Source organism: Sturnira hondurensis, unplaced genomic scaffold (genome assembly GCF_014824575.4).
Source record: "Sturnira hondurensis isolate 20B ecotype Veracruz unplaced genomic scaffold, ASM1482457v3 Scaffold0006383, whole genome shotgun sequence".
Taxonomy (NCBI): Eukaryota; Metazoa; Chordata; class Mammalia; order Chiroptera; family Phyllostomidae; genus Sturnira; species Sturnira hondurensis.
The window spans coordinates 737,152-750,696 of NW_028079014.1; the positions used below are offsets into that span (position 1 = coordinate 737,152).

Below are 13,545 nucleotides of genomic sequence, written 5' to 3' on the forward strand. Positions count from 1 at the left end.
ACCTACGGGGAGGTGGGAGCAGGCCCAGCTGCGGCCCCCGACCCTTCCACTCCAGCAGCTGCCCCAGGCCCGCTCCGTCCAGCTCCACCCTCCCAAGTGGTTTGGCACTGCCCGCAGCTGCCAGCCGTGGGCGCCTGCCGTCCCGGGCGGTGTTGGGTCTTGCCGGGAGAACACGGGGTGAGAGGGCCACCCGGGGGCTTGACCCACAGCGTTCCCCCCCAGGGGCGGTCTGAGGGGAGCTCATTTACCCCTCTGCAGGGCACAGCCTATGCAGGGCAGTGTGCAGGGTGACATCCTGCGAGCCCGTGCTCTCCCCGGGCACCGCGTGGAGGTTGGGGGCCTGGCCCCCTCTGCCCCGCCCCTGCCCGGCAGATCCCTGGGGGCTCCCAGGTGGGGTTTCCCGGGCCACACACTGTCTGCCTGGCTGGGGGACTTTTCGCTCCTCGGGAACATCCCCGGGTCCCCCGGGTCACCTTGGGAAAGGAGAACCCACCTCACTGGCGTCTCGGTTTCGTTCTGAAAGGGCACACTGCCTGCCGCGTGGGGGAGGGTTGGGGAGGAAGGCACGGACGCGGTGTGCCAGGCCCACTCTGCCGCCCAGCGCCCCGCATGGGTGCAGCCCCACAGAACAGGAAAGGCTCCAGGACGCCCAGGGTCAGCCACGCCACCCCCCTCCTGCTTGGGCAGCACCCCCCACCCCTCCTCTCCTGGGCTTGGGTGACAGCTGAAGGGGGGGATCAAGGGGGGGGGCAAGGAGGGAGGCAGGCGCCTGGCCCAGCAGCTCGAGCCATGCCCTTCTATGGGCAGGAGGTGGCCAAGGAGCACAGGGCGCTGGGGGTTTGGATGGCACTGACGTGAGGAGCCATTTCTGAGCGGGGCACAGCTGTCCCCGGTCACCTACTGGGTGGCAGAGCCCATGCACCCTGAGCCAGACCCCCAGGGAGGCCACCGCCCCGCCTCCCACGCACGCCCGAACTGCGGCCCCTGCGGAGGGCCCACACAGGGTCAGCAGGTAGAAGGCGGCCCCCTTCCTTCCAACGAGCACAGAGACCCTGTGCACACTCACACTCATGGCAGACACTTGTCATTTCCCTCGTCACCAGTGAAGGTGTCGTGCCCCACCAGGCACTGCTGCCTCCGGCCTCCCGAGGGAGAGCTGGGTCGGAATCCCCTCGGCCCCTCAGCCCTGAGGCCCGGGGTCCCTGCTCCCGGCTGCCTCCCCTTCCCACCAGGCCCCCATCTCCTTCCTTTGGCTCCACATCTTACCCCTCTCCCCTGGCCCTGGGGCCCTGCTCGCTCCCTCTTGCCCAGCAGGACAGCGGCCCCACAGCCCCCCTGGGCTGGTGGTCTCCATCCCCACATGGGTCCACCTCCCCGTCAGACCTCCACCTGCCCCTGGAAGCCCCCACTGCCCCCGAGGCTGCTCACTCCCATCCTTTCCGGGACGTGCACCTGAGCTGTTGGACCCGAGGTGTGGCTTGGCCTGGGTGCGTGCCCTTCCAGGCCCCGGCCCTCCTCCTCTGTTTCTGCCCCGGCCAGGCCCCCTGATGGCTGCAGGGTTTCGGGGCCCAGCTCTGGGGAGCAGCAGCGGCCCAGGCGGCATCCCCTTTGGCCAGCAACCTACACAGAGCCTCTGCCCGTGCGCCTTCCCGGTTCACCTTCAGCAGGCAGTCCCCCCGGCACTCAGACTGGGGTCCTGCCTCTGTCACCAGAGTGGGCCGCCTCGCTGGTGGGCAGCAGAGCTCCGGAGTCCTCAGGCCGACAGCCCCCTGGGCCCGGCTGGGCCCAGGGCCTCCCACCGCACCCCCACCTGCAGCCCTCCACACTCAGCCCTGCCTGCCCCAGGCCCAGGCCCCACCCTGGGTCCCTCCTCGTCCTGGGCCGGCTCTCAGGGACTCAGCCTCACCCGGGGGGCTCGGCCACAGAGGCACAGAGTGGCATGTACTACCGTGGGGTCCGGCGGGTCCAGAACAGTGCCCCCGGCCCCCACGACCGCGGGGACTGAGCATCACCGCACTGAGCAGAACACGCAGCACGCGGCCTCCCGAGGGCCTTACCCCACGCCTTCCTCCGCCAGCAGCCCTTCCCGCTCCTCCTCAACGTCTGGGTGGCCCGGAGCCTCCGCCATGGGTCTGGTGTCCGTGGGGCGCTCCTCGCCGTCTGGGTGCAGGGCGCAGAGTGCTTCCTGGGGCGGTGGCGGAGCCCCCACCCCCCGCGGCGTTTCACTTCCCCCTTTCGCCGCAGGTTGAGGTTTGTGCTGGGTTGGGGTGTTGTTTGTAACCGGTTGCCGCAAGAGGGGACAGAAAGAACACCCGGCAGCCAGGAAGCATTGAGCAAGTGGCAGGGGCCTGGGGCGGCAGGCCTGATGACGAAGGCAGAGCGCCTGGTAGGGGGTCCGGGACCCCCTCTCGCCGTGCAGAGTCCCGGCGCCTGCTCAGGAGCCCCCCACGCTCTTCCTGGGCCACCCCCCCCACAGCCGGCTGTGGCCACCAGGGCCCTGAGTGGGCGCTGCCGTTTCTCAGGCGGGCACCCCAAGGCGGGACTATAGCTTCCGCAGCCTTGAAGTTCAGCATCTTGACCTCTCTGGGGCGTGCCCACAGGGCAGACGCACCTTTCCTCCACGCCCGGGGGCCACTGCCCGACACCTCGACACCCCGACGGGGCTGCGCTGCCCCGCTGACCGCGTTCTGTGCGCCTGTGTCTTGTCTGAGCGCTTTGGGGGTCTCTGTGGCCCCTCTGTTCCTCCCCTGACTGCCTGCTCAGGGACCTCAGAGCTGACCCTGGGGACGGTCACTGTCCCCAAGCTCTGGGGCCTGAGGAGTTCCCCGGGAGGCACAAGCAGGGAAGAGGGGAGGCCCGAAGTCCCTTCCAACCTTGGCTGCCCTCAGCTGGTGCGAGTGGCCAGCCCAGGGGCTCAGAAACCCGTGCTTGCGGGAGCCACACCCCAGTGGGCTCAGACTGAGAGCCATTCGGCCAGGTTGGAGAAGGGCGGTCAGGCAGGCAGCAGAGATGCCCCAGCCCCGGGCCCAGCCCCGGGCCCTGAGACGGGGCCCAGAAGAAGGAAGCCTCAGGCCGTCTTGTCAAGCCCTGACCAACAGTGGGCCTGAGCCATCCGACCAAAGAAACTTGGAGGGGCCGAGGCAAAGAGGGCAGGGAGAGGCCCAGGGGTGGGGCCAGGCAGCGTCCCCACAACGTTCGTCCATGGGGTGGGGGCCCGACCGAGGGACAAGCCGACGTGGGAGGCAGTGCGCCTCCTGTGCCCCACTCCCACCTGGGAACAGGGGGCCGGCCCAGGGTGCAGGGGTGCCCCCCGGGGCCCTGGGGCTTTCGGTCGGCTACCTGCCCCATCCCCTGATGCCACTCACTGTCCAACCACGGACCTGGTGGTCGGCCATCCATCTGCATGGGGGCAGGGCCCCAGCCCCCCTGGGTTGGCCGCCTCTGGCCTGTGGTGAGTGTGACCCTGACATCCCAGCTGCAGGGTCTCCAGGCCTTGCCAGGATGGGGAAGAGCAGGTGAGGGTGGACACCCCCAACACAGGGTCCCCACCCGCCATCACTGCCTGAAGGTGGGGCCTGCTCCCTCGCCCCCAGGCTCAGTGTGAAATGAACCGGGGCGTCTGTTCAGCCACGGTGCCTCTCAAGGCACACGCGGCCCCGCGTGAAAGCAAGCCTCGCTCCTTCCATGCCCAGGGAGCCTGCGGCCCTCCATGCATGTGCCAGGCCCCAGGGCCCTCCAGAGTGGGCTCCTGCCCGAACCCTCGTCCGTCCCCAGCCCCTTGGCAGCCTGGTGCCTCCCGGTCCTGCTGTGTCCCCCAGAGTCACCCCCAGCACCTCCGAGGGGGATCTGCTTTGGAAACAGGACCTGCGCTGATGTAACCAGTTACGATGAGGTCATTGGGTTGGGTCCCCATACATACGACTGGTGTCCCTCTGAAAAGGGGAACTCTGGAGACAGACACACACAGGGAGAGTGCCGAGTGAACTTGAAAGCAGAGGCGAAGTGGTGTGACCCTCCGCCAGCCCAGGAAGCACCGAGCTGCGGAAACCCCCAGCAGCTGGGGGTGGGGCCGGGCCTTCCAGCCACCAGCACTGGGGACAATCCCTCCCCGCTGCTGGAAAGTTCCCGTCTGTGGGACTCGCTGTGGCTGCCCGGGACACTGACACCCCCGCCCCGTGTATCCAGCCTGTGGGCCCCTCCGCGCACCTACCGTTGGGCGACAGTTCCGGGGTGACAGAGAGACTGGCGCTCTGTCCCCTGGGGGCATCCTGTGGAGGCTCAGGGGCCACACCAAGGATGCGACGGGGACCTACGGGGTGCAGGGGGCCTGACGCAGCTCCCCGGGGTCACCGGACCCCCGCCCACTTCACAGAGGAAGCAGAAGTGAGGGGTCCCGCCCGGCCCCCGCCTGCTCTGAGGCTCTGCTGCCCACAAGCCCTGGGCCGCCTCCCGCTGCTCCGCGCCCGGTCGCCCCCAGCCGCTCAGCCTCACGATCAGGGGCTTGGGCCCAAGTCTCACGTCCTTAAAGAACCTGAAGGGAAGCCTCCCTGGACCAGGCCCTTCTCAGGCCTCCCTCCCTTCATGCCTCCATCCCTCCGTCCCCTTGGTGGGACCAGCAGCCCCGGGTGAGGTGGGGGTTCCTCTGGGGGGCTGGCCACGCACACCGGAAGGCTGGCCGGGCCCCGCAGTGGTTGGGGCCCTTCCTGTGTGTCGCCCAGGAGACCAACACTCCCCGTGGGCCACTACAGTGGGAGTGGGCAGGGGGCAGAGACCCCGCCTTGTCTGCCCCCAAGTCCCCAAACCCGGTGCAGTGTCCAGCGACACAGTGAATGTCCGAGAGAAACACCGAGCCCCTTGGAAGCCAGGACAGGGCACACTCTGTGGGGCCTGACTGCGGGGGTGTCAGCCTTCAGGGCTGGTCAGGGGGTGTCCGTGCCAGACCTGGGTCAGAGGGCACCGTGCCACTGTGGGGCATCTAGGTGAGGCGGCCTCAAAGGCCCAGCTGGCGTCCCCAGAGATAGAAATGTCAGGACCATACACACACGACATCGGAAGATGACGCCCCGGGGAGCGGGCAGGGGGGGAGTGCGGGCAGAGCGCCGGAGGGGAAGAGGTAGGCACAGAGCAGGTCAGGCCGGGGAGGGGCAGACCTGGCGGAGACGGCACCGTGAGACGGCAGGGGGCCCCTGCGGTCAGCACACAGGGTTCCAGCCCCAGAGGGGTGGCTGAGGCTGCCCTTGGGGACGGGGACAAAGGCTGGCAGGGAGCGGGGTCCCTGGGAGGGTCAAGTTGGAGGCAGGACGACGGCCGAGGCAGACAGGTGACCTGAAGGGCACTTTGAGGACCCAGGGGAGGAATGGGGGCCCAACGGAGCTGCAGGGGGCCGGGAGCAAGGAGGGCTCGTCTGGGCTGCGCCGGTGCCCCGAAAGCCCACGTCTTCCGGCCCCGGCCTCGGCCTGAAACAGGGGCTCTGCAGGCGACTGGTGGCAGTGGGGTCACGGCGCGGCCTTACCCAGTGTGACGGGGTCCTCACCAGACAAGGGGCTGGGACACAGACACGCACAGGGGGATGACCTGTGCCCAGGACAGTGGCCTCGGGAGGAACCCACGCGTGAGTCCAGAACGGGAGCCCCGGCGGGCACCCCAAGCCACCGTCACTGGCGCTTTCCAGGGGACCCAGGATACCGACACAGGGGCCATGTGTGCCGGGGAAGGCAGCCCCTCTCTCAGGCCTCCTGAGGGTGAACCACCCAAAGGATGGAGGTCGGTGCGCAGGGTGGGCTGGGTCTTGGAGGAAGAGGAAGAGGCCACAGGGGTCCTTGGGACCAGTGGGGACAGGGAAAGCACAAGTAGAAATCAGAAGGGTTGGAGGGACACCAGGAGAGTGGGCAGGGAACAGGCCCCCCGGGTGGACACACTGAGAGGCCAGGTGAGGTGAGAGACCTGCGGCTTCGGGCAGGTGAGTGTGGGCAGGTGATGGGGCACAGCGCGGCCCCTGGGGGTGGTCAGCACGTGTGGGATCGTTTGTCGGTGCAGTGTGTGCCTCTGACTTGAGCTGAGGGGGTCCAGGTCGTTGGGGGAGGCCCCAGAGGGGACCTGGTAGAGGGAGGGAGCCCCCCCGTCTGTACCTGGCCTGGTCTCCTCCCTGGAAGGGGGCAGCTGCAGGACCTGGACTTGACTGAGTGGGTGTGGGCCTTGAGGCTAGCCTTGGGGGGCTCAGAGGTTAGAGGTCCAGTGCTGCTCCCAGCAGGCATCGAGAAGAGATTCTCCCTTCATAGATGGTGATGGAGGCCCAGGTATTCCGAGCCCTTGGGGCTAATGGACATCCTAGTCAGCTGGGGGCTCATCATGGGAGGCTTCTTGGAGGAGGTGACTGCAATGGAGCCTGGAGGTGGGGCAGAGCTGGCTGCAGGAGACACTCCAGGCCAGGGGTGGAGGTGGGCATGGCATGCCCCAGAGAGCTGGGACCAGCTGGGCTGATTCCCAGGAGGTGCCAGAGGTCCCCCTCATCTGTCTGTCCAGGTGAGCTCATCACCACACCCACTTTGCGGTCAGGGGAGCTGAGGCCCAGCAGCCAGTCAGGATACAGGGAGGAGGAAACAGGACAGCAGAGAGATGGGGAGGCCCAAGGATGGTCAGTCACAGGGGGAGGTGGGTCTGGGCCGTCACAGAGCTGGTGCTTGGAGGCCAGGAGGGAGCAGGGCCGGGCAGGTGGCCGGTGGCCATTCTGTTTGCCGGAGGGAGAGGTCACCTGCCACCTGGCCAGGGCCCAGATGTGGCCGCCAGTGCATTTCACACGAGGTGGCCCCTTCATCCTTTCCGCCCTCCTGCGCCTTTGTCACTGCTCCCACCAGGTTTATTTCATTTACCTTTGCTGGGTTTGCCCACCTGTTCCCTGGGGACTGCCTCCACCCCTCCCTCAGCCACCCCGGGGGCCCAGCTCCCATGTGAGGGGGCAGACAGTGTCCGGGACCACAGCCTGGGGGCATCTTCTCCTCAGCATCTCGGGGGGAGTGCAGACAGCTGGGGCTCAGCCCCCACACCCACCTCGGCCCCTGCAGCCTGGCCGCCGGCCACCCCCTGGGGCTCCCTGCAGGGTCCTTCCTGCACAGCACCCACGCACTTTCTTCTCCCCACCCGGGCCCCCCTTGGGGTGTCGCCCACCTCCCATTTCTGAGGACGCCACCTTGGCCCAGACCTCTGTCCCCGCCCTGTCGCTGGGCGCTCCGGCCACCACAGCCGGCCCTTGGACCCACAGCCAGCCCTCCCACTCTGGCCTCCGCACAGGACGGGCCCCTTCCTAGAGCGTCTCTCGTCCCCTCGCCCCATGTCCTCGTCCTCCTGGCCCCACAGGCGTGTCTGGTCGGAGCCCCCAACCCAGGTCCACACCCCACACTGAGTCCCTCCTGCCGTGTGCCCTGAGCCCTGGGCGGGCGCCCTGTCTCTCTCGGCCTGGTTGTGCCCACTGTGCGGCAACTCTGCTGTCCACTGTGCTGCCCTGTCCCAGGGATGAGCAAAGGCTCTTCCTGGAGGCCCAGCCTCCCCCGTGGGAGCGGGCAGAGGGTGCGGGCCCCAGGGGCTGATAAGCCTGGGCCAGAGTACAAGGCCGCCTGGTCGGGGGTGCCTGTGCAGGCTATGCGAAGGACACAGCCGGACCTCAGGCTGCGGAGGGGCGGGGGCGGCCTTTGGGGAAGGCCACCGGGGCGCCAGCTGACGTCAAGCTCTCAGTCCCTCCTGGAGGCCAAGGCTTCCGGTCTCCGGCCCCCAGCACATCAATCGCTGGGACCTCCGGAAGACAAAGGCAGACAGCGGCCCCCCCATTACAGGCCGGGCTGGGCCCTGGCCTCCCTGGGGTCCCCGCCAGAGATCTGAGCGGATGGCCTTGGCGGGCAGGCCCTGCACCATCTGTCATGAGGGAGGCTGAGGGCCGTGGCCTCGCTGTGACAGCCTCATCCGGGCCTGTCAGGGACACAGTCCCTTGATGTGAGAGGTGGCCAGGGCCTCAGGGCTGAGCAGGAAGGAGACCCAGACCCCCCCGTAGGGCCCATGCAGGGCCAGGTTGGCCTGCCCTCAGTCTCTGGGGATGCGGGCACGGTCCCCAGAAGTTGTGAGCCCCTACTCCCCGGGGGGCCGTCTGATCCGGGACAGCCCCCGTGTGTCCCCTGTGGGGGCTGTGGTTCCGATGAGGGGGAAATGGGGGCCACCAGGGTGGGGTCGAGCCCTATTGGGACGTCCCCAGATAGGCAGGGCTCCTTACAGAGTTGTGAGAACCAACAAACGACCTCACTGGGACAGCTGTTGCTCAGACCTGACTCAGGCCATCAGTCTCCAGACCCCGAGGTGTCCAGTGGCCCAGAGTGAGCCCTGGTGCACTCTGGGAACTGCCCACAAGCAACTGGCCACAGCCTCAGGGTGCCGGCTGGTGGGAGCCGGGCCTGAAAATCCTGAAGCCCAAGCTCCTGGGCACAGCCCCCAAGGCCCCGCACCCCCGCCCTTGCCCTGGCCTTCCTGGGACGCGGCGCCCAGGGACTTGGTGGCCCGAGTGTGGGCAGAGAGGTAGGGCAGGACCACAGCAGACCAGTCACGGGTTCGGGAGTCTTTATTGATGGCTGCCACCAGCTGGTCCTCCGGGCAGCGGCCTCTGCCGGCTGAGAGGGCCTAGGACTCCGACTCGAACATCTTCTTCCGGCCCTCCATGCCAGACTTCTCCTCGATGTTCTTCCTCCAGTCACCCACGTCACGCAGGTCCCGCTCCTGGGGGCGGCCAGAGGCGGCTCAGGCCCTCCCTCCCCATCGCCGCCCCCCATCCCACAACGCCCCCCCGCCCCCGGAAGGGGCCCGGGCCTCGCACCTTCTCGGTGTCTTCCTTCTTGACCTGCTTCAGGTTGGCCCGCAGGTCCATGCACACCTTGTGCTTGGAGCCCAGCAGGGCCTTGAGCATGGCGTCGGCCGACATGCGCACCCTCCGCAGCGGTGGCCTCTTGAACTTGCCTCGCAAGTCGAACAGCTTCTGGTTCATGTCCTCCAGCTGCGGGGGCGGGGAGGGCTGGGCAGTGGCCGGCGGGGCCGAGGCCCCCTCACCCCCCCCCCCTGCACAGAGCCCCTCCGGCCCCGCTCACCTCCTTTGTGCTCTTCTGCACCTTCATCTCCATGTCGTACTTCTCCTCCTCGGCCACGTCGATCTTGGCATGCAGCTGTTTGCNTCTGTGGCCGGCGGGGCCGAGGCCCCCTCACCCCCCCCCCTGCACAGAGCCCCTCCGGCCCCGCTCACCTCCTTTGTGCTCTTCTGCACCTTCATCTCCATGTCGTACTTCTCCTCCTCGGCCACGTCGATCTTGGCATGCAGCTGTTTGCAGAGCTCCTGCAGCGGGTGGGGCACCGGCCGTCCTGATGCTGGACCTCCCCCGGCCCCACCCGGCCCCTGCTTGCCCTCTCAGCCCGTGGGGAAACCGAGGCAGGGCGGGCGGGTACCTGCACTTCAGCGGTGGAGCTGGGGATGTGCAGAGGTGCGCAGTGCTCAGCCAGGTAGTTCTGCTTCTCCGTCTCCCGACGACTCTCCTCCTTCTCCAGTTCCGTGGCCGCGATCTGCAGCATCACGCTCTACGGGGGACGGACCGCGGGCCGCGGTGAGGGGCCGCGAGCGGGCTGCTCGGCCTGCGCTGCCCCACCATGGCCCCCCGATCCCGGGAGGCACCCACCTTCAGGTGCTGTCTGCGGGCCGTGATGGCCCTGTTGCGCTTCTGCGAGGCGGGGAGAGAGAAACAGAGTCAGAGCCGCCGGCCCCCACACCCGCATGTGCCCCCCGCACAGCGCACGGCCTGGGGCCTGCTCGGGGGGCACGTGTGGGTGCGGGGGAGAGGCTGTGCCTAGAGGACTCGGGGAGGGACAGGGGTGCCTGCAGGCTGGGGGTGCAGTAATCCGAGAGAAGCCCCACTTCCCCTGCCGCTGGGGCCACTTCCTCTGGGGCGTCAGTGTCTGCAGGGCGGCTGCGGTGCCTTCCTGGGCCTTGAAACTCTGACTTCCGACTTATCCCAAGTGGGGGGTCCTGTCCCCACCCCGTGTTTCACCCCCAAGAAGATACTTACCTCATCACTGTCCCAGGATGGTAGGCAGCGGCGGGGGGAGGGGGGAAGAGAAGAGAGAGGTTAGGGACCTGTCAGGGGGTGGGTAGGAACAGGGGTGGGCAGGGTGGGCCGAGACCGTCCCCGGGGCCACGGGTGGCAAGAGGGGGTGGCAGGGGCACTGGGCTTGGGGACCTCACTTACTCCCCCATCCTGAGGTCCTGGGCTTAGAGCCTGTGGGAGAGAGAGACAGGGCGTGATTCAGGGCACAGACTGGGGGTGGGGTGGGTGCAGCGCCCTGCTGCCTGGCCCCCAACTCCAGCCTCCCAGGTCAGGGGGCAGGGGTGATGTCTTGAAATTCCCTGGCGTGGGAGGAAGAGGAGAAAGTGTCCCCGAATATCCCGGGCAGGGCCTGGGGTGCGCAGCTGTCCCCGAGGGAGGCCGGACGGGCAGCGCAGGTGGCTGCCAGGCACGGCACTATTTTTAGCCCTGCTCCTTCGGCTTGGAGCCCAAGTGCCCGGGAGAGGCCAGGCCCCAGTTTGGTCTGGGCTTCCTCACACGTGAAGACCCCTTGCAGGGTTCCAGAGATGAGGCCTGGCCATCGAGGGCTGTCCAAGACCCCTGCCCACCCCCACCCCCCCATCCAACCCCGCTGCGTCTCTGGCTGGCTCTCAGCTCCGGGAAGCCCCCCGCAGAGGGCGGCCGGGGGTGGCCCCCCGCCTCCAGCCCCCTGAGCCTAGAAGCCCACTTGAACAGTGCCGGTGCCCAGCCTCCGCCGGCCAGCCCGCCTCACCTGGCGTCGGGGCCGCTGCGGTGGGAGCAAGGTCAGGCTGGCAATGGCGAGTTGGGCTGGTGGGCCCAGGGGGAGGGGTATAAATGTCCTCCCCCAGGCTGGGCCCCTGCTCAGAAAGGACATGGAGCCCTCCTCAGACCAATGGGGGCCCAGGGACCTCCCCACCTGCCCAGGCTGCCTGGCCTGGCCCAGCCACATGTTGCCGTCCCATCCAAGAAGTCTTGGGGGGGGGGGCTGAGGTCGAGTTGCTCTATTTAGGGATTGGTGACGAGTTGGAGACATTCCTCCTTCTTGCAAGGAGCCTGCGGGCAGCTGTGTGTGGCCTCCGGGGACCTTGGGGGGCCGCGGTGGGTGTACGGCTCGAGGCCAGCAGCGGGTTCCCTGGGCCCCCGGCCTTGCTGGGTTTTACAACAGGGCCCACAGCACCGTGTCCACCCAGGGACGGCGGCCACCTCTCCTGCAGTCCTGTTTCCCTTTCAGCCTGGGGGGTGTCTCTGCCACAAGCTGGCTGTGCCCCCTTTTTCTGAGCCAGTTCCAGAGCAAGGCTTGGCCCCCCAAACATGGTCTTTGGGCCGATGGGAGTACTGGGGGTCTCGGGGTGGGGGCATGCCGCCACCTTCCCACCCGGGAGCAGGCACGAGACGCCCTGGATATGCCGCAGCCGAAAGGGACGCCCCACCCGAGGACTGTTGCTACACGACTCAGACACGTCCTTCCATCCAGGATGCCGAGGCCCTGCCGGGACCCTCCCTGACCCGAGGGGCTGGGGCCCCTCGGCCCCCACCCAGCACAGGCATCTGCCGGGCCCTGACTTGGCACCCTCTTAGCTGGGTGTCTGGGCTGCAGGGAAGCTCTGGGAGAGTGGGGCCTCCCGATGAGCTGAGCAGGGACCAGAGCTCATGTTCTTCCCGCCAGGCTGGGTCCCCCCCAACCCCCATGTCTTCTGCAGGCCTCTGCTGCCCCCTGCTGCTCGCAGGGGGAGGCCCCGCAGGCCCCTGCCTCAAGCTTTGGGGGCTCTGAGAGGGGCTGTGCCGGCCCCTGAAGTTGGGGCCCTTTCTGTCTGCCATCACCCCCCAAATGCTTCCTGATGGCCCACCTTGTGCCCGCAGGGCTGCCTCTAACCCACTCCCCTCACACCGTCACCGACACTGCAGCCCCCCAGGTGGAAGGGCTCCCCATCCGCCTGTGTTGTCCTCTTTGGGCTTTGAGGGGGCCCCTTCTCTGCACCCAAGGGTCAGGCATTGCTCAGGGCCTGGATGAGTCTGGAGACGAGGCCTCCCCTCTTGGGGGGGCCCGACCTTACTGTGTCTCTGAGTGCGCAGGACGGACATGAGGTGGGGTGGGAGTGAGCGTTCGTTGCAGTGGCCCCAGGGCGGCCTGGAGAAGCGCCTGCAGGTCAGCCTGGGGAGGCTGAGGCACCGGGGTGCTTTCAGGAGCCGGGCAAGGGCAGGCGACGGCGGGGCCGCAGGGCGATGGGCCCCTGGGTGTGGGCCAGCATGTCCACCCAATGCTGCAGGGGCTGACTGGAGGCCCGGGCACCCAGCACCACCTTGCCCACAGGCTCGGCCCAGAGCCCAGATGGCCAGCACCGAGTTCACACTCTGGTCAGAGACAGGCAGAGGGACGGTGGGGGAGGACAAGGACTGTGGTTAGCTTGGCCCCGGAGACGGGCCTGCCCGCCCTTCCCTGCGGGCAGCCCACCTGGACCTGGCTAACCTGACGCGGAAGGGAAGGCCTCGTTGAAGTACGGGGCGGGCCCACTCCTCCTGGCAGACGTCTTCCTCCTCTCCCACTTCCTCTGGCTCAGCGCGAGCTGGACCTTCACACAGGGCTCTGGGCAGGAGGAAGGGTGAGGGCATCTCAGGCCCGACAGCCAAACGCAGGGCCCCCTGTGCCCACCCGGAGGGGGTGGGCTGGCTCTCACCTGCCAGCCCCAGGCCCAGGCCCCGGGTCCCCAGCACCACCACGGTCAGCCAGCCTGAGCCGGGCACGTACCAGAGCGAGACACACAGCTCCCCCATCGGCTCAGCCTGCGGACGCAGGAGCGGCCTCAGTCTGCCTGCAGGCACCCCAGGCAGGGCTGGGCTGAAGCCAGGGGGTGGGGGGCCTCACCTCGGCGGCACCCAGGGGGCCCAGCCAGTGCCAGAGCGCCAGGACGTGCTGCGGACCCGTGGCACCCAGTGGCAGGCGGGGCTCGACCAGGGCTCATGCCGGGGGAAACGGCCGAGGTCCAGCACCCGTGCCTTCAGCGTGGTCCTGGGCAGCTCCTGAGGCGCGACCTGCAGGCTGGGGGGGTGAGAGGGCCCCGCTGCCCTGGCCCGCCCCCCCACTCCCACCCCCACCCCCAGCCCATACTCATGCCGAAGCTGCAGGTCTTGTCAAACACAGGGCAGGTCGTGCCACAGTGCACCTGGGTCTCGTGTCCGTGCCCGGCCTGGGTAGACAGGCTGACGTGAGCATAGGGGTCTGCTGTGCCGCCAGGGGCCCTGGCCCCCAGGTCCACTGCCTCCTTGAGGCCCACCCTGATCTGGGAGCAGGGGTGGCTCAGCTGGGGTGCCCCTGGGTGGCCTTGCACCCGGCACCTCTGCACAGACCCTCTGGGCCTGCGAAGTGGGGCCTCAGCTCCTGGCTTCCAGAGTCGCATTCCAGGGACAGCTGCAGGCGCCCCCACTCACTGCTGGGCTCCCCCCA

At 68.3% G+C, this 13,545-nt stretch overlaps 2 protein-coding genes across 5 annotated transcripts in view; both read right to left on the reverse strand.

Annotated features, from left to right (window-relative positions):
* The window catches only part of TNNT3 (troponin T3, fast skeletal type), a 51,232-nt gene extending 49,039 nt beyond the window's left edge, over window positions 1-2,193 (reverse strand). For 3 of the 4 annotated variants that reach the window (XR_005066748.1, XR_005066749.1, XM_037047815.1), the window contains exon 1: window positions 2,058-2,192. Coding sequence is in view for 1 of the 4 variants with exons in the window: in XM_037047815.1 (XP_036903710.1) it covers window positions 2,058-2,128 (71 nt within the window). In the remaining 3 variants the exon portion in view is untranslated. Of the gene's footprint in view, window positions 1-2,057 lie in introns of all 4 variants that reach the window. The other variant, XR_005066750.1, reaches the window with a different exon arrangement.
* Window positions 2,194-8,581: 6,388 nt separating this feature from the next.
* On the reverse strand, window positions 8,582-10,975 carry TNNI2 (troponin I2, fast skeletal type). Its single transcript, XM_037047824.1, has 8 exons — window positions 10,855-10,975; window positions 10,266-10,295; window positions 10,086-10,092; window positions 9,699-9,740; window positions 9,472-9,600; window positions 9,272-9,361; window positions 8,852-9,028; window positions 8,582-8,754 (listed from the first exon to the last, which is right to left on the reverse strand). Exons 2-8 carry the CDS (start codon window positions 10,271-10,273, stop codon window positions 8,659-8,661), a joined length of 549 nt encoding a protein of 182 aa, XP_036903719.1. The 5' UTR covers window positions 10,274-10,295; window positions 10,855-10,975; the 3' UTR covers window positions 8,582-8,658.
* Between the last annotated feature and the right edge of the window lie 2,570 nt (window positions 10,976-13,545).